The sequence below is a fragment of the Pseudophryne corroboree genome, unplaced genomic scaffold, assembly GCF_028390025.1.
Source record: "Pseudophryne corroboree isolate aPseCor3 unplaced genomic scaffold, aPseCor3.hap2 scaffold_3076, whole genome shotgun sequence".
Lineage (NCBI taxonomy): Eukaryota > Metazoa > Chordata > Amphibia > Anura > Myobatrachidae > Pseudophryne > Pseudophryne corroboree.
The window spans coordinates 2,745-27,213 of record NW_026969753.1 but is presented as its reverse complement, the minus strand read 5'-3'; the positions used below and the strand labels follow the sequence as shown (position 1 = coordinate 27,213).

General features: G+C 53.2%; 1 protein-coding gene across 1 annotated transcript; it reads left to right on the top strand.

The window, feature by feature from the left end:
- The first annotated feature begins 1,199 nt into the window (after positions 1-1,199).
- Positions 1,200-17,882, top strand: LOC135017038 (intraflagellar transport protein 172 homolog). Its single transcript, XM_063952912.1, has 5 exons — positions 1,200-1,331; positions 10,307-10,426; positions 12,009-12,104; positions 17,442-17,501; positions 17,643-17,882. Exons 1-5 carry the CDS (start codon positions 1,254-1,256, stop codon positions 17,880-17,882), a joined length of 594 nt encoding a protein of 197 aa, XP_063808982.1. The 5' UTR covers positions 1,200-1,253.
- Positions 17,883-24,469: the final 6,587 nt, after the last annotated feature.

Here is a 24,469-nt window from a genome sequence, read left to right as displayed (position 1 = left end):
GTACAGTAATAGCAGCTGTTACACTGTCTCTGTATTACACACGCTGCGTCATGTACAGTAATAGCAGCTGTTACACTGTCTCTGTATTACACACGCTGCGTCATGTACAGTAATAGCAGCTGTTACACTGTCTCTGTATTACACACGCTGCGTCATGTACAGTAATAGCAGCTGTTACACTGTCTATGTATTACACACGCTGCGTCATGTACAGTAATAGCAGCTGTTACACTGTCTCTGTATTACACACGCTGCGTCATGTACAGTAATAGCAGCTGTTACACTGTCTCTGTATTACACACGCTGCGTCATGTACAGTAATAGCAGCTGTTACACTGTCTCTGTATTACACACGCTGAGTCATGTACAGTAATAGCAGCTGTTACACTGTCTCTGTATTACACACGCTGCGTCATGTACAGTAATAGCAGCTGTTACACTGTCTCTGTATTACACACGCTGCGTCATGTACAGTAATAGCAGCTGTTACACTGTCTCTGTATTACACACGCTGCGTCATGTACAGTAATAGCAGCTGTTACACTGTCTATGTATTACACACGCTGCGTCATGTACAGTAATAGCAGCTGTTACACTGTCTCTGTATTACACACGCTGCGTCATGTACAGTAATAGCAGCTGTTACACTGTCTCTGTATTACACACGTTGCGTCATGTATAGTAATAGCAGCTGTTACACTGTCTCTGTATTACACACGCTGCGTCATGTACAGTAATAGCAGCTGTTACACTGTCTCTGTATTACACACGCTGCGTCATGTACAGTAATAGCAGCTGTTACACTGTCTCTGTATTACACACGCTGCGTCATGTACAGTAATAGCAGCTGTTACACTGTCTCTGTATTACACACGCTGCGTCATGTATAGTAATAGCAGCTGTTACACTGTCTCTGTATTACACACGCTGCGTCATGTACAGTAATAGCAGCTGTTACACTGTCTCTGTATTACACACGCTGCGTCATGTACAGTAATAGCAGCTGTTACACTGTCTCTGTATTACACACGCTGCGTCATGTACAGTAATAGCAGCTGTTACACTGTCTCTGTATTACACACGCTGCGTCATGTATAGTAATAGCAGCTGTTACACTGTCTCTGTATTACACACGCTGCGTCATGTACAGTAATAGCAGCTGTTACACTGTCTCTGTATTACAAATACTGGAAACATTTAAGCTGTTTTTACCTTTTTAGAATTTCAACATCTATAAGCGGATCTTTGTGGAAATGGTGAATGCAGAGGGAATGAATTGTGCCGAAGTCTACCATACATGGGCAAAGCTGAGGGACATGCTGTATGACCTGGTAATGTGCCCGGTGCTGTACATGCTGTATGACCTGGTAATGTACCTGGTGCTGTACTGTACATGCTGTATGACCTGGTAATGTACCTGGTGCTGTACTGTACATGCTGTATGACCTGGTAATGTGCCCAGTGCTGTACTGTACATGCTGTATGACCTGGTAATGTACCTGGTGCTGTACTGTACATGCTGTATGACCTGGTAATGTGCCCGGTGCTGTACTGTACATGCTGTATGACCTGGTAATGTGCCCGGTGCTGTACTGTACATGCTGTATGACCTGGTAATGTGCCCGGTGCTGTACATGCTGTATGACCTCGTAATGTACCTGGTGCTGTACTGTACATGCTGTATGACCTGGTAATGTACCTGGTGCTGTACTGTACATGCTGTATGACCTGGTAATGTGCCCGGAGCTGTACTGTACATGCTGTATGACCTGGTAATGTGCCCGGTGCTGTACATGCTGTATGACCTGGTAATGTACCTGGTGCTGTACTGTACATGCTGTATGACCTCGTAATGTACCTGGTGCTGTACTGTACATGCTGTATGACTTGGTAATGTACCTGGTGCTGTACTGTACATGCTGTAAGACCTGGTAATGTACCTGGTGCTGTACTGTACATGCTGTATGACCTGGTAATGTACCTGGTACTGTACATGCTGTATGACCTGGTAATGTACCTGGTGCTGTACTGTACATGCTGTATGACCTGGTAATGTACCTGGTGCTGTACTGTACATGCTGTAAGACCTGGTAATGTACCTGGTGCTGTACTGTACATGCTGTATGACCTGGTAATGTACCTGGTGCTGTACTGTACATGCTGTATGACCTGGTAATGTACCTGGTGCTGTACTGTACATGCTGTATGACCTGGTAATGTACCTGGTGCTGTACTGTACATGCTGTATGACCTGGTAATGTACCTGGTGCTGTACTGTACATGCTGTATGACCTGGTAATGTACCTGGTGCTGTACTGTACATGCTGTATGACCTGGTAATGTACCTGGTGCTGTACTGTACATGCTGTATGACCTGGTAATGTACCTGGTGGTGTACTGTACATGCTGTATGACCTGGTAATGTACCTGGTGGTGTACTGTACATGCTGTATGACCTGGTAATGTACCTGGTGCTGTACTGTACATGCTGTAAGACCTGGTAATGTACCTGGTGCTGTACTGTACATGCTGTATGACCTGGTAATGTACCTGGTGCTGTACTGTACATGCTGTATGACCTGGTAATGTACCTGGTGCTGTACTGTACATGCTGTATGACCTGGTAATGTACCTGGTGGTGTACTGTACATGCTGTATGACCTGGTAATGTACCTGGTGGTGTACTGTACATGCTGTATGACCTGGTAATGTACCTGGTGGTGTACTGTACATGCTGTATGACCTGGTAATGTACCTGGTGCTGTACTGTACATGCTGTATGACCTGGTAATGTACCTGGTGCTGTACTGTACATGCTGTATGACCTGGTAATGTACCTGGTGGTGTACTGTACATGCTGTATGACCTGGTAATGTACCTGGTGGTGTACTGTACATGCTGTATGACCTGGTAATGTACCTGGTGGTGTACTGTACATGCTGTATGACCTGGTAATGTACCTGGTGCTGTACTGTACATGCTGTATGACCTGGTAATGTACCTGGTGCTGTACTGTACATGCTGTATGACCTGGTAATGTACCTGGTGCTGTACTGTACATGCTGTATGACCTGGTAATGTACCTGGTGCTGTACTGTACATGCTGTAAGACCTGGTAATGTACCTGGTGCTGTACATGCTGTATGACCTGGTAATGTACCTGGTGCTGTACTGTACATGCTGTATGACCTGGTAATGTACCTGGTGCTGTACTGTACATGCTGTATGACCTGGTAATGTACCTGGTGCTGTACTGTACATGCTGTATGACCTGGTAATGTACCTGGTGCTGTACTGTACATGCTGTATGACCTGGTAATGTACCTGGTGCTGTACTGTACATGCTGTATGACCTGGTAATGTGAATATGGTGAAGGGCAGCGAGGTGATGAGATGTGAGTGTGTAAGTGACGTCCTGTCTCTGCAGTGTGACAATATGGTGAAGGGCAGCGAGGTGATGAGATGTGAGTGTGTAACGGATGTCCTGTCTCTGCAGTGTGACAATATGGTGAAGGGCAGCGAGGTGATGAGATGTGAGTGTGTAAGTGATGTCCTGTCTCTGCAGTGTGACAATATGGTGAAGGGCAGCGAGGTGATGAGATGTGAGTGTGTAAGTGATGTCCTGTCTCTGCAGTGTGACAATATGGTGAAGGGCAGCGAGGTGATGAGATGTGAGTGTGTAACGGATGTGCTGTCTCTGCAGTGTGACAATATGGTGAAGGGCAGCGAGGTGATGAGATGTGAGTGTGTAACGGATGTCCTGTCTCTGCAGTGTGACAATATGGTGAAGGGCAGCGAGGTGATGAGATGTGAGTGTGTAACTGATTCCTGTCTCTGCAGTGTGACAATATGGTGAAGAGCAGCGAGGTGATGAGATGTGAGTGTGTAACGGATGTACTGTCTCTGCAGTGTGACAATATGGTGAAGGGCAGCGAGGTGATGAGATGTGAGTGTGTAAGTGATGTCCTGTCTCTGCAGTGTGACAATATGGTGAAGGGTAGCGAGGTGATGAGATGTGAGTGTGTAAGTGATGTCCTGTCTCTGCTGTGTGACAATATGGTGAAGGGCAGCGAGGTGATGAGATGTGAGTGTGTAAGTGATGTCCTGTCTCTGCAGTGTGACAATATGGTGAAGGGCAGCGAGGTGATGAGATGTGAGTGTGTAAGTGATGTCCTGTCTCTGCAGTGTGACAATATGGTGAAGAGCAGCGAGGTGATGAGATGTGAGTGTGTAACTGATTCCTGTCTCTGCAGTGTGACAATATGGTGAAGAGCAGCGAGGTGATGAGATGTGAGTGTGTAAGTGATGTCCTGTCTCTGCAGTGCGACAATATGGTGAAGGGCAGCGAGGTGATGAGATGTGAGTGTGTAACTGATTCCTGTCTCTGCAGTGTGACAATATGGTGAAGGGCAGCGAGGTGATGAGATGTGAGTGTATAACTGATTCCTGTTTCTGCAGTGTGACAATATGGTGAAGGGCAGCGAGGTGATGAGATGTGAGTGTGTAACGGATGTCCTGTCTCTGCAGTGTGACAATATGGTGAAGGGCAGCGAGGTGATGAGATGTGAGTGTGTAACTGATGTGCTGTCTCTGCAGTGTGACAATATGGTGAAGGGCAGCGAGGTGATGAGATGTGAGTGTGTAACGGATGTCCTGTCTCTGCAGTGTGACAATATGGTGAAGGGCAGCGAGGTGATGAGATGTGAGTGTGTAACTGATTCCTGTCTCTGCAGTGTGACAATATGGTGAAGGGCAGCGAGGTGATGAGATGTGAGTGTGTAACGGATGTCCTGTCTCTGCAGTGTGACAATATGGTGAAGGGCAGCGAGGTGATGAGATGTGAGTGTGTAAGTGATTCCTGTCTCTGCAGTGTGACAATATGGTGAAGGGTAGCGAGGTGATGAGATGTGAGTGTGTAACGGATGTCCTGTCTCTGCAGTGTGACAATATGGTGAAGGGCAGCGAGGTGATGAGATGTGAGTGTGTAACTGATTCCTGTCTCTGCAGTGTGACAATATGGTGAAGGGCAGCGAGGTGATGAGATGTGAGTGTGTAAGTGATGTCCTGTCTCTGCAGTGTGACAATATGGTGAAGGGCAGCGAGGTGATGAGATGTGAGTGTGTAAGTGATGTCCTGTCTCTGCAGTGTGACAATATGGTGAAGGGCAGCGAGGTGATGAGATGTGAGTGTGTAAGTGATGTCCTGTCTCTGTAGTGTGACAATATGGTGTAGGGCAGCGAGGTGATGAGATGTGAGTGTGTAACGGATGTCCTGTCTCTGCAGTGTGACAATATGGTGAAGGGCAGCGAGGTGATGAGATGTGAGTGTGTAACGGATGTCCTGTCTCTGCAGTGTGACAATATGGTGAAGGGCAGCGAGGTGATGAGATGTGAGTGTGTAACGGATGTCCTGTCTCTGCAGTGTGACAATATGGTGAAGGGCAGCGAGGTGATGAGATGTGAGTGTGTAACTGATTCCTGTCTCTGCAGTGTGACAATATGGTGAAGGGCAGCGAGGTGATGAGATGTGAGTGTGTAACTGATGTCCTGTCTCTGCAGTGTGACAATATGGTGAAGGGCAGCGAGGTGATGAGATGTGAGTGTGTAACGGATGTGCTGTCTCTGCAGTGTGACAATATGGTGAAGGGCAGCGAGGTGATGAGATGTGAGTGTGTAACGGATGTACTGTCTCTGCAGTGCGACAATATGGTGAAGGGCAGCGAGGTGATGAGATGTGAGTGTGTAAGTGATGTCCTGTCTCTGCAGTGTGACAATATGGTGAAGGGCAGCGAGGTGATGAGATGTGAGTGTGTAACGGATGTACTGTCTCTGCAGTGTGACAATATGGTGAAGGGCAGCGAGGTGATGAGATGTGAGTGTGTAAGTGATGTCCTGTCTCTGCAGTGTGACAATATGGTGAAGGGCAGCGAGGTGATGAGATGTGAGTGTGTAACGGATGTACTGTCTCTGCAGTGTGACAATATGGTGAAGGGCAGCGAGGTGATGAGATGTGAGTGTGTAACGGATGTCCTGTCTCTGCAGTGTGACAATATGGTGAAGGGCAGCGAGGTGATGAGATGTGAGTGTGTAACTGATGTGCTGTCTCTGCAGTGCGACAATATGGTGAAGGGTAGCGAGGTGATGAGATGTGAGTGTGTAACGGATGTACTGTCTCTGCAGTGTGACAATATGGTGAAGGGCAGCGAGGTGATGAGATGTGAGTGTGTAAGTGATGTCCTGTCTCTGCAGTGTGACAATATGGTGAAGGGCAGCGAGGTGATGAGATGTGAGTGTGTAACGGATGTCCTGTCTCTGCAGTGTGACAATATGGTGAAGGGCAGCGAGGTGATGAGATGTGAGTGTGTAACGGATGTCCTGTCTCTGCAGTGTGACAATATGGTGAAGGGCAGCGAGGTGATGAGATGTGAGTGTGTAACTGATGTGCTGTCTCTGCAGTGTGACAATATGGTGAAGGGTAGCGAGGTGATGAGATGTGAGTGTGTAAGTGATGTCCTGTCTCTGCAGTGTGACAATATGGTGAAGGGCAGCGAGGTGATGAGATGTGAGTGTGTAAGTGATGTCCTGTCTCTGCAGTGTGACAATATGGTGAAGGGCAGCGAGGTGATGAGATGTGAGTGTGTAACTGATTCCTGTCTCTGCAGTGTGACAATATGGTGAAGGGCAGCGAGGTGATGAGATGTGAGTGTGTAACGGATGTCCTGTCTCTGCAGTGTGACAATATGGTGAAGGGCAGCGAGGTGATGAGATGTGAGTGTGTAACGGATGTCCTGTCTCTGCAGTGTGACAATATGGTGAAGGGCAGCGAGGTGATGAGATGTGAGTGTGTAAGTGATGTCCTGTCTCTGCAGTGTGACAATATGGTGAAGGGCAGCGAGGTGATGAGATGTGAGTGTGTAACTGATGTCCTGTCTCTGTAGTGTGACAATATGGTGAAGGGCAGCGAGGTGATGAGATGTGAGTGTGTAAGTGATGTCCTGTCTCTGCAGTGTGACAATATGGTGAAGGGCAGCGAGGTGATGAGATGTGAGTGTGTAACGGATGTCCTGTCTCTGCAGTGTGACAATATGGTGAAGGGCAGCGAGGTGATGAGATGCGAGTGTGTAACTGATGTACTGTCTCTGCAGTGTGACAATATGGTGAAGGGCAGCGAGGTGATGAGATGTGAGTGTGTAAGTGATGTCCTGTCTCTGCAGTGTGACAATATGGTGAAGGGCAGCGAGGTGATGAGATGTGAGTGTGTAACTGATTCCTGTCTCTGCAGTGTGACAATATGGTGAAGGGCAGCGAGGTGATGAGATGTGAGTGTGTAAGTGATTCCTGTCTCTGCAGTGTGACAATATGGTGAAGGGCAGCGAGGTGATGAGATGTGAGTGTGTAACTGATGTCCTGTCTCTGCAGTGTGACAATATGGTGAAGGGCAGCGAGGTGATGAGATGTGAGTGTGTAACGGATGTCCTGTCTCTGCAGTGTGACAATATGGTGAAGAGCAGCGAGGTGATGAGATGTGAGTGTGTAACTGATTCCTGTCTCTGCAGTGTGACAATATGGTGAAGGGCAGCGAGGTGATGAGATGTGAGTGTGTAACGGATGTCCTGTCTCTGCAGTGTGACAATATGGTGAAGGGCAGCGAGGTGATGAGATGTGAGTGTGTAACGGATGTCCTGTCTCTGCAGTGTGACAATATGGTGAAGGGCAGCGAGGTGATGAGATGTGAGTGTGTAACGGATGTGCTGTCTCTGCAGTGTGACAATATGGTGAAGGGCAGCGAGGTGATGAGATGTGAGTGTGTAAGTGATGTCCTGTCTCTGCAGTGTGACAATATGGTGAAGGGCAGCGAGGTGATGAGATGTGAGTGTGTAACGGATGTGCTGTCTCTGCAGTGTGACAATATGGTGAAGGGCAGCGAGGTGATGAGATGTGAGTGTGTAACGGATGTACTGTCTCTGCAGTGCGACAATATGGTGAAGGGTAGCGAGGTGATGAGATGTGAGTGTGTAAGTGATGTCCTGTCTCTGTAGTGTGACAATATGGTGAAGGGCAGCGAGGTGATGAGATGTGAGTGTGTAACTGATTCCTGTCTCTGCAGTGTGACAATATGGTGAAGGGCAGCGAGGTGATGAGATGTGAGTGTGTAAGTGATGTCCTGTCTCTGCAGTGTGACAATATGGTGAAGGGCAGCGAGGTGATGAGATGTGAGTGTGTAACGGATGTCCTGTCTCTGCAGTGTGACAATATGGTGAAGGGCAGCGAGGTGATGAGATGTGAGTGTGTAACGGATGTGCTGTCTCTGCAGTGTGACAATATGGTGAAGGGCAGCGAGGTGATGAGATGTGAGTGTGTAACGGATGTACTGTCTCTGCAGTGCGACAATATGGTGAAGGGTAGCGAGGTGATGAGATGTGAGTGTGTAAGTGATGTCCTGTCTCTGTAGTGTGACAATATGGTGAAGGGCAGCGAGGTGATGAGATGTGAGTGTGTAACTGATTCCTGTCTCTGCAGTGTGACAATATGGTGAAGGGCAGCGAGGTGATGAGATGTGAGTGTGTAAGTGATGTCCTGTCTCTGCAGTGTGACAATATGGTGAAGGGCAGCGAGGTGATGAGATGTGAGTGTGTAACGGATGTCCTGTCTCTGCAGTGTGACAATATGGTGAAGGGCAGCGAGGTGATGAGATGTGAGTGTGTAACTGATTCCTGTCTCTGCAGTGTGACAATATGGTGAAGGGCAGCGAGGTGATGAGATGTGAGTGTGTAAGTGATGTCCTGTCTCTGCAGTGTGACAATATGGTGAAGGGCAGCGAGGTGATGAGATGTGAGTGTGTAACGGATGTCCTGTCTCTGCAGTGTGACAATATGGTGAAGGGCAGCGAGGTGATGAGATGTGAGTGTGTAAGTGATTCCTGTCTCTGCAGTGTGACAATATGGTGAAGGGCAGCGAGGTGATGAGATGTGAGTGTGTAACGGATGTCCTGTCTCTGCAGTGTGACAATATGGTGAAGGGCAGCGAGGTGATGAGATGTGAGTGTGTAACTGATGTCCTGTCTCTGCAGTGCGACAATATGGTGAAGGGCAGCGAGGTGATGAGATGTGAGTGTGTAAGTGATGTACTGTCTCTGCAGTGTGACAATATGGTGAAGGGCAGCGAGGTGATGAGATGTGAGTGTGTAACTGATTCCTGTCTCTGCAGTGTGACAATATGGTGAAGGGCAGCGAGGTGATGAGATGTGAGTGTGTAACTGATTCCTGTCTCTGCAGTGTGACAATATGGTGAAGGGCAGCGAGGTGATGAGATGTGAGTGTGTAACTGATGTCCTGTCTCTGCAGTGTGACAATATGGTGAAGGGCAGCGAGGTGATGAGATGTGAGTGTGTAACTGATGTCCTGTCTCTGCAGTGTGACAATATGGTGAAGGGCAGCGAGGTGATGAGATGTGAGTGTGTAACTGATGTCCTGTCTCTGCAGTGTGACAATATGGTGAAGGGCAGCGAGGTGATGAGATGTGAGTGTGTAACTGATTCCTGTCTCTGCAGTGTGACAGTATGGTGAAGGGCAGCGAGGTGATGAGATGTGAGTGTGTAACGGATGTCCTGTCTCTGCAGTGTGACAATATGGTGAAGGGCAGCGAGGTGATGAGATGTGAGTGTGTAACTGATGTCCTGTCTCTGCAGTATGACAATATGGTGAAGGGCAGCGAGGTGATGAGATGTGAGTGTGTAAGTGACGTCCTGTCTCTGCAGTGTGACAATATGGTGAAGGGCAGCGAGGTGATGAGATGTGAGTGTGTAACGGATGTCCTGTCTCTGCAGTGTGACAATATGGTGAAGGGCAGCGAGGTGATGAGATGTGAGTGTGTAAGTGACGTCCTGTCTCTGCAGTGTGACAATATGGTGAAGGGCAGCGAGGTGATGAGATGTGAGTGTGTAACGGATGTCCTGTCTCTGCAGTGTGACAATATGGTGAAGGGCAGCGAGGTGATGAGATGTGAGTGTGTAACTGATGTGCTGTCTCTGCAGTGTGACAATATGGTGAAGGGCAGCGAGGTAATGAGATGTGAGTGTGTAACTGATTCCTGTCTCTGCAGTGTGACAATATGGTGAAGGGCAGCGAGGTAATGAGATGTGAGTGTGTAACTGATTCCTGTCTCTGCAGTGTGACAATATGGTGAAGGGCAGCGAGGTGATGAGATGTGAGTGTGTAAGTGATGTCCTGTCTCTGCAGTGTGACAATATGGTGAAGGGCAGCGAGGTGATGAGATGTGAGTGTGTAAGTGATGTCCTGTCTCTGCAGTGTGACAATATGGTGAAGGGCAGCGAGGTGAATTCTCCGGCACACCACGAGTTTGAGCAGATGATGCTGATTGCTCATTATTACTCCACGCGTTCTGCAGCGCAGGGTGTCCAGCAACTGGTGAGCGCCACGTCACCCTCTCTGTCTCTCTCTCTCTCTCTCTCCTCTCCCCCCAGGTTATAACAACTATACATGTTTGTCCTCCTAATTATAATAACCTAATTGTAAGGCTCCAGAAAGACTCAGCAGAGGGTGACAATATGGGAGAATAAGGGCAGGAGTACTCTCCGACCCTATACCGTACCCTGACAGAAGGGGAGCGGAGCACTAGTGTGCAGGAGAAGAACAGAGGGCCCTGCCTGTGAGAGCTAACATACTAATGGGGGAGGGAGGACTGCAACGCTGTAAAGGTGCCACAGGCCTGGCTACAGCTGGCGTGACTGGTAAAGTCTTATAGGCGAGTGTAATGGAGTGATTGGGGTATAGTGAGGCGGAGAGGGCACAGGGGTGATGAGAGAGGGGGAGGTTACAGTAGTCTCTGCGGGAATTGGTGACATTGGGTGTAAGGGAGGGAGATGTTCTGGAGTTGGAGGTAGTGAGAATGAGAGGTGGGATTGGAGGGTCCCCAGAGGAGGGATTGTGTATTGGGGGGGAATCTGGCCTTGGCCATGATGAGGTCTGGAAGTGCTGAGACATCCAGTATGAGACGGCTGGAGATGACATTGGAAAGAGGTTGGTTTGGGTGGTGTTAGTGTAGGCTGATGGAGGATGTCTCCTCTATGTGTTCTTTTTCCCACTCTGTCTCTCGCACACTCTTCCTCCCTCTCTACTGTCTCACACTATCTCTCTATCATATGATCTGTCTCTCTCACGTCTCCTCACTGTCTCTCCCATCTGTCTCTCTCACGTCTCCTCACTGTCTCTCCCATCTGTCTCTCTCACGTCTGCTCACTGTCTCTCCCATCAGTTTCTCTCACGTCTCCTCACTCTCTCCCATCTGTATCTCTCATATTTCCTCACGATGCTCCCTTCTGTCTCTCCTCACTTTCTCTCCTCACTGTCTGTCCCACTTCTCACTGTCTCTCTCACGTCTCCTCACTGTCACTCTCACGTCTTCTCACTGTCTCTCACATCTCACTTTCACTCCCACTTCTTCTCACTGTGTCTCTCACGTCTCCTCACTGTCTCTCACATCTCACTGTCTCTCCCATCTGTCTCTCTCACATCTCCTCACTGTCTCTCACATCTCACTGTCACTCCCACTTCTCCTCACTGTCTCTCCCATCTGCTCACTGTCTCTCCCATCTGTCTCTCTCACATCTCACTGTCTCTCACATCTCACTGTCACTCCCACTTCTCCTCACTGTCTCTCCCATCTGCTCACTGTCTCTCCCATCTGCTCACTGTCTCTTTCACGTATCTTCACTCTCTCCCATCTGCTCACTGTCTCTCTCACGTCTCCTCACTCTCTCCCATCTGTCTCTCTCACGTCTCCTCACTCTCTCCCATCTGTCTCTCTCACGTCTCCTCACTCTCTCCCATCTGTCTCTCTCACGTCTCCTTACTGTCGCTCCCATCTGTCTCTCTCATATTTCCTCACCGATGCTCCCTTCTGTCTCTCCTCACTGTCTCTCACCCCCCCCCCCCCCCCTTCCCCCATGGATTGTCTGCTTACCTTGTGGCTTATTCCTGTTCCCGGCAGGACGTCATGGCGGTGAAGCTCTGCGTCGCCCTCCTGCGTCACACAGATCTGCTGCCTGCGGACAAGGCTTTCTATGAGGCTGGAATGGCCGCTAAGGTATTGTCCGTATGTCATTGTGTGTGTGTGATATTCTGTACATGTCTGTCACACACATCCCGGGATGTCTCTCTACTTCTCATTTCCTATTTCCATGTAATCAAAATGTCTCTCCTCAGCCTGTATCTGTCTCTTTATGTGCCTGTGTCTACCTCTCTGTGTGTACTCAGGGTGTCTCTTTCCCCCGGCCTGTGTGTACCTCTCTGTGTGTACTCAGGGTGTCCCCCCCCCCCCCCCCCCCCGGCCTGTGTCTACCTCTCTGTGTGTACTCAGGGTGTCTCTTCCCCCGGCCTGTGTCTACCTCTGTGTGTACTCAGGGTGTCTCTTCCCCCGGCCTGTGTGTACCTCTGTGTGTGTACTCAGGGTGCCTCTCCCCCGGCCTGTGTCTACCTCTCTGTGTGTACTCAGGGTGTCTCTCCCCCGGCCTGTGTGTACCTCTCTGTGTGTACTCAGGGTGTCTCTCCCCCGGCCTGTGTGTACCTCTCTGTGTGTACTCAGGGTGTCTCTTCCCCCGGCCTTTGTCAACCTCTCTGTGTGTACTCAGGGTGTCTCTTCCCTCCGGCCTGTGTGTACCTCTCTGTGTTTACTCAGGGTGCCTCTTCCCCGGTCTTTGTGTACTCAGGGTGTCTCTTCCCCCGGCCTGTGTGTACCTCTGTGTGTACTCAGGGTGCCTCTCCCCCGGTCTGCGTGTACTCAGGGTGTCTCTTCCACTCGGCCTGTGTACCTCTCTGTGTGTACTCAGGGTGTCTCTCCCCCGGCCTGTGTGTACCTCTCTGTGTGTACTCAGGGTGTCTCTCCCCCGGCCTGTGTGTACCTCTCTGTGTGTACTCAGGGTGTCTCTTCCCCCTGGCCTGTGTACCTCTCTGTGTGTACTCAGGGTGTCTCTTCCCCCCGGCCTGTGTGTACTCAGGGTGCCTCTTCCCCGGTCTGTGTGTACTCGGGGTGTCTCTTCCCCCGGCCTGTGTGTACCTCTGTGTGTACTCAGGGTGCCTCTCCCCCGGTCTGTGTGTACTCAGGGTGTCTCTTCCCCCGGCCTGTGTGTACTCAGGGTGTCTCTTCCCCCGGCCTGTGTGTACCTCTGTGTGTACTCAGGGTGTCACTCCCCCGGTCTGTGTGTACTCAGGGTGTCTCTTCCCCCGGCCTGTGTGTACCTCTGTGTGTACTCAGGGTGTCTCTTCCCCCGGCCTGTGTGTACCTCTGTGTGTGTGTGTACTCAGGGTGCCTCTCCCCCGGTCTGTGTCTACCTCTCTGTGTGTACTCAGGGTGTCTCTCCCCCCGACCTGTGTCTACCTCTCTGTGTGTACTCAGGGTGTCTCTTCCCCCCGGTCTGTGTGTACCTCTCTGTGTGTACTCAGGGTGTCTCTTCCCCCCGGCCTTTGTCTACCTCTCTGTGTGTACTCAGGGTGTCTCTTCCCCCCGGCCTTTGTCTACCTCTCTGTGTGTACTCAGGGTGTCTCTTCCCCCCGGTCTGTGTGTACCTCTCTGTGTGTACTCAGGGTGTCTCTTCCCCCCGGCCTTTGTCTACCTCTCTGTGTGTACTCAGGGTGTCTCTCCCCCGGCCTGTGTGTACTCAGGGTGTCTCTCCCCCGGCCTTTGTCTACCTCTCTGTGTGTACTCAGGGTGTCTCTCCCCCGGCCTGTGTGTACTCAGGGTGTCTCTCCCCCGGCCTGTGTGTACCTCTCTGTGTGTACTCAGGGTGTCTCTTCCCCCCGGCCTTTGTCTACCTCTCTGTGTGTACTCAGGGTGTCTGTTCCCCCCGGCCTGTGTGTACCTCTCTGTGTGTACTCAGGGTGCCTCTTCCCCGGTCTGTGTGTACTCAGGGTGTCTCTTCCCCCGGCCTGTGTGTACCTCTGCGTGTACTCAGGGTGTCTCTTCCACCCGGCCTGTGTACCTCTCTGTGTGTACTCAGGGTGCCTCTCCCCCGGTCTGTGTGTACTCAGGGTGTCTCTCCCCCGGCCTGTGTGTACCTCTCTGTGTGTACTCAGGGTGTCTCTCCCCCGGCCTGTGTGTACCTCTCTGTGTGTACTCAGGGTGTCTCTTCCCCCCGGCCTGTGTACCTCTCTGTGTGTACTCAGGGTGTCTCTTCCCCCCCCGGCCTGTGTGTACTCAGGGTGCCTCTTCCCCGGTCTGTGTGTACTCAGGGTGTCTCTTCCCCCGGCCTGTGTGTACTCAGGGTGCCTCTCCCCCGGTCTGCGTGTACTCAGGGTGTCTCTTCCACCCGGCCTGTGTACCTCTCTGTGTGTACTCAGGGTGCCTCTCCCCCGGTCTGTGTGTACTCAGGGTGTCTCTTCCCCCGGCCTGTGTGTACTCAGGGTGTCTCTTCCCCCGGCCTGTGTGTACCTCTGTGTGTACTCAGAGTGGCTCTCCCCCCGGCCTGTGTGTACCTCTGTGTGTGTACTCAGGGTGTCTCTCCCCCGGTCTATGTGTACTCAGGGTGCCTCTCCCCCGGTCTGTGTGTACTCAGGGTGTCTCTTCCCCCGGCCTGTGTGTACCTCTGTGTGTACTCAGGGTGTCTCTTCCCCCGGCCTGTGTGTACCTCTGTGTGTGTACTCAGGGTGCCTCTCCCCCGGTCTGTGTCTACCTCTCTGTGTGTACTCAGGGTGTCTCTCCCCCCCGACCTCTGTCTACCTCTCTGTGTGTACTCAGGGTGTCTCTTCCCCCCGGTATGTGTGTACTCAGGGTGTCTCTCCCCCGGCCTGTGTGTACCTCTCTGTGTGTACTCAGGGTGTCTCTCCCCCGGCCTGTGTGTACCTCTCTGTGTGTACTCAGGGTGTCTCTCCCCCGGCCTGTGTGTACCTCTCTGTGTGTACTCAGGGTGTCTCTTCCCCCCGGCCTTTGTCTACCTCTCTGTGTGTACTCAGGGTGTCTGTTCCCCCCGGCCTGTGTGTACCTCTCTGTGTGTACCCAGGGTGCCTCTTCCCCGGTCTGTGTGTACTCAGGGTGTCTCTTCCCCCGGCCTGTGTGTACCTCTGTGTGTACTCAGGGTGCCTCTCCCTCGGTCTGCGTGTACTCAGGGTGTCTCTTCAACCCGGCCTGTGTACCTCTCTGTTTGTACTCAGGGTGCCTCTCCCCTGGTCTGTGTATACTCAGGGTGTCTCTCCCCCGGCCTGTGTGTACCTCTCTGTGTGTACTCAGGGTGTCTCTCCCCCGGCCTGTGTGTACCTCTGTGTGTGTACTCAGGGTGTCTCTCCCCCGGTCTATGTGTACTCAGGGTGCCTCTCCCCCGGTCTGTGTGTACTCAGGGTGTCTCTTCCCCCGGCCTGTGTGTACCTCTGTGTGTACTCAGGGTGTCTCTTCCCCCGGCCTGTGTGTACCTCTGTGTGTGTACTCAGGGTGCCTCTCTTCCGGTCTTTGTCTACCTCTCTGTGTGTACTCAGGGTGCCTCTCCCCCGGTCTGTGTCTACCTCTCTGTGTGTACTTGGGGTGTCTCTCCCCCGGCCTGTGTCTACCTCTCTCTGTGTGTACTCGGGGTGCCTCTCCCCCGGTCTGTGTCTACCTCTCTGTGTGTACTCAGGGTGCCTCTCCCCCGGCCTGTGTCTACCTCTCTGTGTGTACTCAGGGTGTCTCTTTCCCCCGGCCTGTGTACCTCTCTGTGTGTACTCAGGGTGTCTCTGCCCCGGTCTATGTGTACTCAGGGTGCCTCTCCCCCGGTCTGTGTGTACTCAGGGTGTCTCTACCCCGGCCTGTGTCTACCTCTCTGTGTGTACTCAGGGTGCCTCTCCCCCGGTCTGTGTCTACCTCTCTGTGTGTACTCAGGGTGCCTCTCCCCCGGTCTGTGTCTACCTCTCTGTGTGTACTCGGGTTGTCTCTCCCCCGGCCTGTGTATACCTATCTGTGTGTACTCAGGGTGTCTCTTCCCCCCGGCCTGTGTACCTCTCTGTGTGTACTCAGGGTGGCTCTTCCCCCCGGCCTGTGTGTACCTCTCTGTGTGTACTCAGGGTGCCTCTTCCCCGGTCTGTGTGTACTCAGGGTGTCTCTTCCCCCGGCCTGTGTGTACCTCCTGTGTGTACTCAGGGTGCCCCTTCCCCGGTCTGCGTGTACTCAGGGTATCTCTTCCACCCGGCCTGTGTACCTCTCTGTGTGTACTCAGGGTGCCTCTCCCCCGGTCTGTGTGTACTCAGGGTGTCTCTTCCCCCGGCCTGTGTGTACCTCTGTGTGTACTCAGGGTGTCTCTTCCCCCGGTCTATGTGTACTCAGGGTGTCTCTTCCCCCGGCCTGTGTCTACCTCTCTGTGTGTACTCAGGGTGTCTCTCCCCCGGTCTGTGTGTACTCAGGGTGGCTCTCCCCCGGCCTGTGTCTACCTCTCTGTGTGTACTCGGGGTGCCTCTCCCCCGGTCTGTGTGTACCTCTGTGTGTGTACTCGGGGTGGCTCTCCCCCGGCCTGTGTCTACCTCTCTGTGTGTACTCAGGGTGTCTCTTCCCCCAGCCTGTGTACCTCTCTGTGTGTACTCAGGGTGTCTCTTTCCCCCGGGCTGTGTGTACCTCTCTGTGTGTACTCAGGGAGGCTCTCCCCCCGGCCTGTGTCTACCTCTGTGTGTACTTGGGGTGTCTCTTCCCCCCGGTCTGTGTGTACTCCGGGTGTGTCTCCCCCGACCTGTGTCTACCTCTCTGTGTGTACTCAGGGTGTCTCTTTCCCCCGGCCTGTGTGTACCTCTCTGTGTGTACTCAGAGTGTCTCTCCCCCGGTCTGTGTGTACTCAGGGTGTCTCTTCCCCCGGCCTGTGTATCTCTGTGTGTACTCAGGGTGTCTCTTTCCCCCGGGCTGTGTGTACCTCTTTGTGTGTACTCAGGGTGTCTCTTTCCCCCGGGCTGTTTGTACCTCTCTGGGTGTACTCAGGGTGTCTCTTCCCCCCGGCCTGTGTCTACCTCTCTGTGTGTACTCAGGGTGTCTCTTTCCCCCGGCCTGTGTGTACCTCTCTGTGTGTACTCAGGGTGTCTCTTCCCCCCCGGCCTGTGTACCTCTCTGTGTGTACTCAGGGTGTCTCTTCCCCCCGGCCTGTGTGTATCTCTCTGTGTGTACTCAGGGTGTCTCTTCCCCCGGGCTGTGTGTACCTCTCTGTGTGTACTCAGGGTGTCTCTTCCCCCCGGCTGTGTGTACCTCTCTGTGTGTACTCAGGGTGTCTCTTCCCCCCGGCCTGTGTACCTCTCTGTGTGTACTCGGGGTGTCTCTTTCCCCCGGGCTGTGTGTACCTCTCTGTTTGTACTCAGGGTGCCTCTTCCCCGGTCTGTGTGTACTCAGGGTGTCTTTCCCCCGGGTTGTGTGTACCTCTCTGTGTGTACTCAGGGTGTCTCTTCCCCGGCCTGTGTGTGTAATACGCTGTCTCTCTCTCCTCGGCAGGTAATAGGCTGGGAAAACTCAGCGTTCATCTTCCTGAACAGGTTTCTGGACCTCGTAGATGTAAGTATGTCTGCATGGTGTAATAATGTAGGTGCAGTGACGGGTGTAGGGCACTGCATGGTGTATCCTCTCTCCAGGGAGACCTTCAGAGACTGGAAAGAGGGGACCTTGTGCTAGTAACGTATATTATCTGTTCTACAGGCCATTGAAGAGGGAAGTCTAGATGCCCTGGATCACACAGATTTTCAATACACAGACATTCCCTTTGAGGTTCCACTCCCTGCCAAGCAGCATGTCCCAGTGAGTAACATGTGCCTCATCCTCCTCACTGCTAATCACCTCCTCTCTGTGACTCTCGCCCTCTTCTCTCTGTTACTCACCTCCTCTCTCTGTGACTCTCGTCCTCCTCTCTCTGTGACTCTCGTCCTCCTCTCTCTGTGACTCTCGTCCTCCTCTCTCTGTGACTCTCGTCCTCCTCTCTCTGTGACTCTCGTCCTCCTCTCTCTGTGACTCTCGTCCTCCTCTCTCTGGGACGCTCGTCCTCCTCTGTCTGGGACGCTCGTCCTCCTCTCTGTTACTCACCTCCTCTCTCTGTGACTCTCGTCCTCCTCTGCCTGTGACTCACCTCCTCTGCCTGTGACTCACCTCCTCTGCCTGTGACTCACCTCCTCTGCCTGTGACTCACCTCCTCTGCCTGTGACTCACCTCCTCTGTCTGTGACTCACCTCCTCTGTCTGTGACTCTCGTCCTCCTCTCTCTGTGACTCTCGTCCTCCTCTCTCTGTGACTCGTCCTCCTCTCTCTGTTACTCACCTCCTCTCTCTGGGACGCTCGTCCTCCTCTCTCTGTGACTCTCGTCCTCCTCTCTCTGTGACTCTCGTCCTCCTCTCTCTGTGACTCTCGTCCTCCTCTCTCTGTGACTCTCGTCCTCCTCTCTCTGTGACTCTCGTCCTCCTCTCTCTGTGACTCTCGTCCTCCTCTCTCTGTGACTCTCGTCCTCCTCTCTCTGTGACTCTCGTCCTCCTCTCTCTGTGACTCTCGTCATCCTCTCTCTGTGACTCTCATCCTCCTCTCTCTGTGACTCTCATCCTCCTCTGTCTGTGACTGTCGTCCTTTTCTCTCTGACTCTCGTCCTTTTCTCTCTGTGACTCACCTCCTCTCTCTGTGACTCTCGTCCTCCTCTCTCTGTGACTCTCGTCCTCCTCTCTCTGTGACTCACCTCCTCTGTCTGTGACTCTCGTCCTCCTCTCTCTGTGACTCTCATCCTCCTCTGTCTGTGACTGTCGTCCTTTTCTCTCTGACTCTCGTCCTTTTCTCTCTGTGACTCACCTCCTCTCTCTGTGACTCTCGTCCTCCTCTCTCTGTGACTCTCGTCCTCCTCTCTCTGTGACTCTCGTCCTCCTCTCTCTGTGACTCACCTCCTCTGTCTGTGACTCTCGTCCTCCTCTCTCTGTGACGCTCGTCCTCCTCTCTCTGGGACTCTAGTCCTCCTCTCTCTGGGACGCTCGTCCTCCTCTCTCTGGGACGCTCGTCCTCCTCTCTCTGGGACTCTCGTCCTCCTCTCTCTGGGACTCTCGTCCTCCTCTCTCTGGGACTCTCGTCCTCCTCTCTCTGGGACTCTCGTCCTCCTCTCTCTGGGACTCTCGTCCTCCTCTCTCTGGGACTCTCGTCCTCCTCTCTCTGGGACTCTCGTCCTCCTCTCTCTGGGACTCTCGTCCTCCTCTCTCTGGGACTCTCGTCCTCCTCTCTCTGGGACTCTCGTCCTCCTCTCTCTGGGACTCTCGTCCTCCTCTCTCTGGGACGCTCGTCCTCCTCTCTCTGTGACTCTCGTCCTCCTCTCTCTGTGATTCTTGTCCTCTCTCTGTGACGCTCGTCCTCCTCTCTCTGTGACTCTTGTCCTCTCTCTGTGACGCTCGTCCTCCTCTCTCTGTGACGCTCGTCCTCCTCTCTCTGTGACTCTTGTCCTCTCTCTGTGACTCTCGTCCTTTTATCTCTGTGACTCTCGTCCTTTTCTCTCTGTGACTCTCGTCCTCCTGTCTCTGTGACTCTTGTCCTCTCTCTGTGACGCTCGTCCTCCTCTCTCTGTGACCTCCTCTCTCTGGGACTCTCGTCCTCCTCTCTCTGTGACGCTCGTCCTCCTCTCTCTGTGACTCTCGTCCTCCTCTCTCTGTGATGCTCGTCCTCCTCTCTCTGGGACGCTCGTCCTCCTTTCTCTGTGACGCTCGTCCTCCTCTCTCTGTGACGCTCGTCCTCTCTCTGTGACGCTCGTCCTCCTCTCTCTGTGACGCTCGTCCTCCTCTCTCTGTGACGCTCGTCGTCCTCTCTCTGTGACGCTCGTCCTCCTCTCTCTGTGACGCTGATCGTCCTCTCTCTGGGACGCTCGTCCTCCTTTCTCTGGGACTCTCGTCCTCCTCTCTCTGTGACCTCCTCTCTCTGGGACTCTCGTCCTCCTCTCTCTGTGACTCCCGTCCTCCTCTCTCTGTGACTCCCGTCCTCCTCTCTCTGTGACTCCCGTCCTCCTCTCTCTGTGACTCTCGTCCTCCTCTCTCTGTGACTCTCGTCCTCCTCTCTCTGTGACTCTCGTCCTCCTCTCTCTGTGACTCTCGTCCTCCTCTCTCTGTGACTCTCGTCCTCCTCTCTCTGTGACTCTCGTCCTTCTCTCTCTGTGACTCTCGTCCTTCTCTCTCTGTGACTCTCGTCCTCCTCTCTCTGTGAGTCTCGTCCTCCTCTCTCTGTGAGTCTCATCCTCTCTCTGTTACTCACCTCCTCTATCTGTGACTCTCATCCTCTCTCTGTTACTCACCTTCTCTATCTGTGACTCTCATCCTCTCTCTGTTACTCACCTCCTCTCTCTATTACTCACCTCCTCTCTGTTACTCACCTCCTCTCTCTGTTACTCACCTCCTCTCTCTGTTACTCACCTCCTCTCTCTGTTACTCACCTCCTCTCTCTGTTACTCACCTCCTCTCTCTGTTACTCACCTCCTCTCTCTGTGACTCTCGTCCTTCTCTCTCTGTGACTCTCGTCCTCCTCTCTCTGTGACTCTCGTCCTCCTCTCTCTGTGAATCTTGTCCTCCTCTCTCTGTGACTCTTGTCCTCTCTCTGTGACGCTCGTCCTTTTCTCTCTGTGACGCTCGTCCTCCTCTCTCTGTGACTCGTCCTCCTCTCTCTGTTACTCACCTCCTCTCTCTGGGACGCTCGTCCTCCTCTCTCTGTGACTCTCGTCCTCCTCTCTCTGTGACTCTCGTCCTCCTCTCTCTGTGACTCTCGTCCTCCTCTCTCTGTGACTCTCGTCCTCCTCTCTCTGTGACTCTCGTCCTCCTCTCTCTGTGACTCTCGTCCTCCTCTCTCTGTGACTCTCGTCCTCCTCTCTCTGTGACTCTCGTCCTCCTCTCTCTGTGACTCTCGTCATCCTCTCTCTGTGACTCTCATCCTCCTCTCTCTGTGACTCTCATCCTCCTCTGTCTGTGACTGTCGTCCTTTTCTCTCTGACTCTCGTCCTTTTCTCTCTGTGACTCACCTCCTCTCTCTGTGACTCTCGTCCTCCTCTCTCTGTGACTCTCGTCCTCCTCTCTCTGTGACTCACCTCCTCTGTCTGTGACTCTCGTCCTCCTCTCTCTGTGACTCTCATCCTCCTCTGTCTGTGACTGTCGTCCTTTTCTCTCTGACTCTCGTCCTTTTCTCTCTGTGACTCACCTCCTCTCTCTGTGACTCTCGTCCTCCTCTCTCTGTGACTCTCGTCCTCCTCTCTCTGTGACTCTCGTCCTCCTCTCTCTGTGACTCACCTCCTCTGTCTGTGACTCTCGTCCTCCTCTCTCTGTGACGCTCGTCCTCCTCTCTCTGGGACTCTAGTCCTCCTCTCTCTGGGACGCTCGTCCTCCTCTCTCTGGGACGCTCGTCCTCCTCTCTCTGGGACTCTCGTCCTCCTCTCTCTGGGACTCTCGTCCTCCTCTCTCTGGGACTCTCGTCCTCCTCTCTCTGGGACTCTCGTCCTCCTCTCTCTGGGACTCTCGTCCTCCTCTCTCTGGGACTCTCGTCCTCCTCTCTCTGGGACTCTCGTCCTCCTCTCTCTGGGACTCTCGTCCTCCTCTCTCTGGGACTCTCGTCCTCCTCTCTCTGGGACTCTCGTCCTCCTCTCTCTGGGACTCTCGTCCTCCTCTCTCTGGGACGCTCGTCCTCCTCTCTCTGTGACTCTCGTCCTCCTCTCTCTGTGATTCTTGTCCTCTCTCTGTGACGCTCGTCCTCCTCTCTCTGTGACTCTTGTCCTCTCTCTGTGACGCTCGTCCTCCTCTCTCTGTGACGCTCGTCCTCCTCTCTCTGTGACTCTTGTCCTCTCTCTGTGACTCTCGTCCTTTTATCTCTGTGACTCTCGTCCTTTTCTCTCTGTGACTCTCGTCCTCCTGTCTCTGTGACTCTTGTCCTCTCTCTGTGACGCTCGTCCTCCTCTCTCTGTGACCTCCTCTCTCTGGGACTCTCGTCCTCCTCTCTCTGTGACGCTCGTCCTCCTCTCTCTGTGACTCTCGTCCTCCTCTCTCTGTGATGCTCGTCCTCCTCTCTCTGGGACGCTCGTCCTCCTTTCTCTGTGACGCTCGTCCTCCTCTCTCTGTGACGCTCGTCCTCTCTCTGTGACGCTCGTCCTCCTCTCTCTGTGACGCTCGTCCTCCTCTCTCTGTGACGCTCGTCGTCCTCTCTCTGTGACGCTCGTCCTCCTCTCTCTGTGACGCTGATCGTCCTCTCTCTGGGACGCTCGTCCTCCTTTCTCTGGGACTCTCGTCCTCCTCTCTCTGTGACCTCCTCTCTCTGGGACTCTCGTCCTCCTCTCTCTGTGACTCCCGTCCTCCTCTCTCTGTGACTCCCGTCCTCCTCTCTCTGTGACTCCCGTCCTCCTCTCTCTGTGACTCTCGTCCTCCTCTCTCTGTGACTCTCGTCCTCCTCTCTCTGTGACTCTCGTCCTCCTCTCTCTGTGACTCTCGTCCTCCTCTCTCTGTGACTCTCGTCCTCCTCTCTCTGTGACTCTCGTCCTTCTCTCTCTGTGACTCTCGTCCTTCTCTCTCTGTGACTCTCGTCCTCCTCTCTCTGTGAGTCTCGTCCTCCTCTCTCTGTGAGTCTCATCCTCTCTCTGTTACTCACCTCCTCTATCTGTGACTCTCATCCTCTCTCTGTTACTCACCTTCTCTATCTGTGACTCTCATCCTCTCTCTGTTACTCACCTCCTCTCTCTATTACTCACCTCCTCTCTGTTACTCACCTCCTCTCTCTGTTACTCACCTCCTCTCTCTGTTACTCACCTCCTCTCTCTGTTACTCACCTCCTCTCTCTGTTACTCACCTCCTCTCTCTGTTACTCACCTCCTCTCTCTGTGACTCTCGTCCTTCTCTCTCTGTGACTCTCGTCCTCCTCTCTCTGTGACTCTCGTCCTCCTCTCTCTGTGAATCTTGTCCTCCTCTCTCTGTGACTCTTGTCCTCTCTCTGTGACGCTCGTCCTTTTCTCTCTGTGACGCTCGTCCTTTTCTCTCTGTGACGCTCGTCCTTTTCTCTCTGTGACTCTCGTCCTCCTCTCTCTGTGACCTCCTCTCTCTGTGACGCTCGTCCTCCTCTCTCTGTGACTCTCGTCCTCCTCTCTCTGTGACGCTCGTCCTCCTCTCTCTGTGACTCTCGTCCTCCTCTCTCTGTGACTCTCGTCCTCCTCTCTCTGTGACTCTCGTCCTCCTCTCTCTGTGACCTCCTCTCTCTGGGACTCTCGTCCTCCTCTCTCTGAGACGCTCGTCCTCCTCTCTCTGTGACGCTCGTCCTCCTCTCTCTGTGACGCTCGTCCTCCTCTCTCTGTGACGCTCGTCCTCCTCTCTCTGTGACGCTCGTCCTCCTCTCTCTGGGACGCTCGTCCTCCTTTCTCTGGGACGCTCGTCCTCCTCTCTCTGTGACGCTCGTCCTCCTCTCTCTGTGACGCTCGTCCTCTCTCTGTGACGCTCGTCCTTTTCTCTCTGTGACGCTCGTCCTTCTCTCTGTGACGCTCGTCCTCCTCTCTCTGGGACGCTCGTCCTCCTCTCTCTGGGACGCTCGTCCTCCTCTCTCTGGGACGCTCGTCCTCCTCTCTCTGGGACTCTCGTCCTCCTCTCTCTGGGACTCTCGTCCTCCTCTCTCTGGGACTCTCGTCCTCCTCTCTCTGGGACTCTCGTCCTCCTCTCTCTGGGACTCTCGTCCTCCTCTCTCTGGGACTCTCGTCCTCCTCTCTCTGGGACTCTCGTCCTCCTCTCTCTGGGACTCTCGTCCTTTTCTTTCTGTGACTCTAGTCCTCCTCTCTCTGTGACTCTTGTCCTCCTCTCTCTGTGACCTCCTCTCTCTGTGACCTCCTCTCTCTGTGACGCTCGTCCTCCTCTCTCTGTGACTTTTGTCCTCTCTCTGTGACGCTCGTCCTCCTCTCTCTGTGACGCTCGTCCTCCTCTCTCTGGGACGCTCGTCCTCCTCTCTCTGTGACTTTTGTCCTCTCTCTGTGACGCTCGTCCTCCTCTCTCTGTGACGCTCGTCCTCCTCTCTCTGGGACTCTCGTCCTCCTCTCTCTGGGACTCTCGTCCTCCTCTCTCTGGGACTCTCGTCCTCCTCTCTCTGGGACTCTCGTCCTCCTCTCTCTGGGACTCTCGTCCTCCGGACTCTCGTCCTCCTCTCTCTGGGACTCTCGTCCTCCTCTCTCTGGGACTCTCGTCCTCCTCTCTCTGGGACTCTCGTCCTCCGGACTCTCGTCCTCCTCTCTCTGGGACTCTCGTCCTCCGGACTCTCGTCCTCCTCTCTCTGGGACTCTCGTCCTCCTCTCTCTGGGACTCTCGTCCTCCTCTCTCTGTGACTCTCGTCCTCCTCTCTCTGTGACTTTCGTCCTCCGCTCACTGGGACGCTCGTCCTCCTCTCTCTGTGACTCTCGTCCTTTTCTCTCTGTGACTCTCGTCCTCCTCTCTCTGTGATTCTTGTCCTCTCTCTGTGACGCTCGTCCTCCTCTCTCTGTGACTCTTGTCCTCTCTCTGTGACGCTCGTCCTCCT

Excerpts from the sequence above, each read along its gene's own strand:
- LOC135017038 (XM_063952912.1), top strand. The coding sequence starts at position 1,254 with ATGGTGAATGCAGAGGGAATGAATTGTGCCGAAGTCTACCATACATGG. Across the intron at positions 10,427-12,008 it reads CGCAGGGTGTCCAGCAACTG|GACGTCATGGCGGTGAAGCT; the intron begins GTGAGCGCCACG and ends TGTTCCCGGCAG. Across the intron at positions 12,105-17,441 it reads AGGCTGGAATGGCCGCTAAG|GTAATAGGCTGGGAAAACTC; the intron begins GTATTGTCCGTA and ends TCTCCTCGGCAG.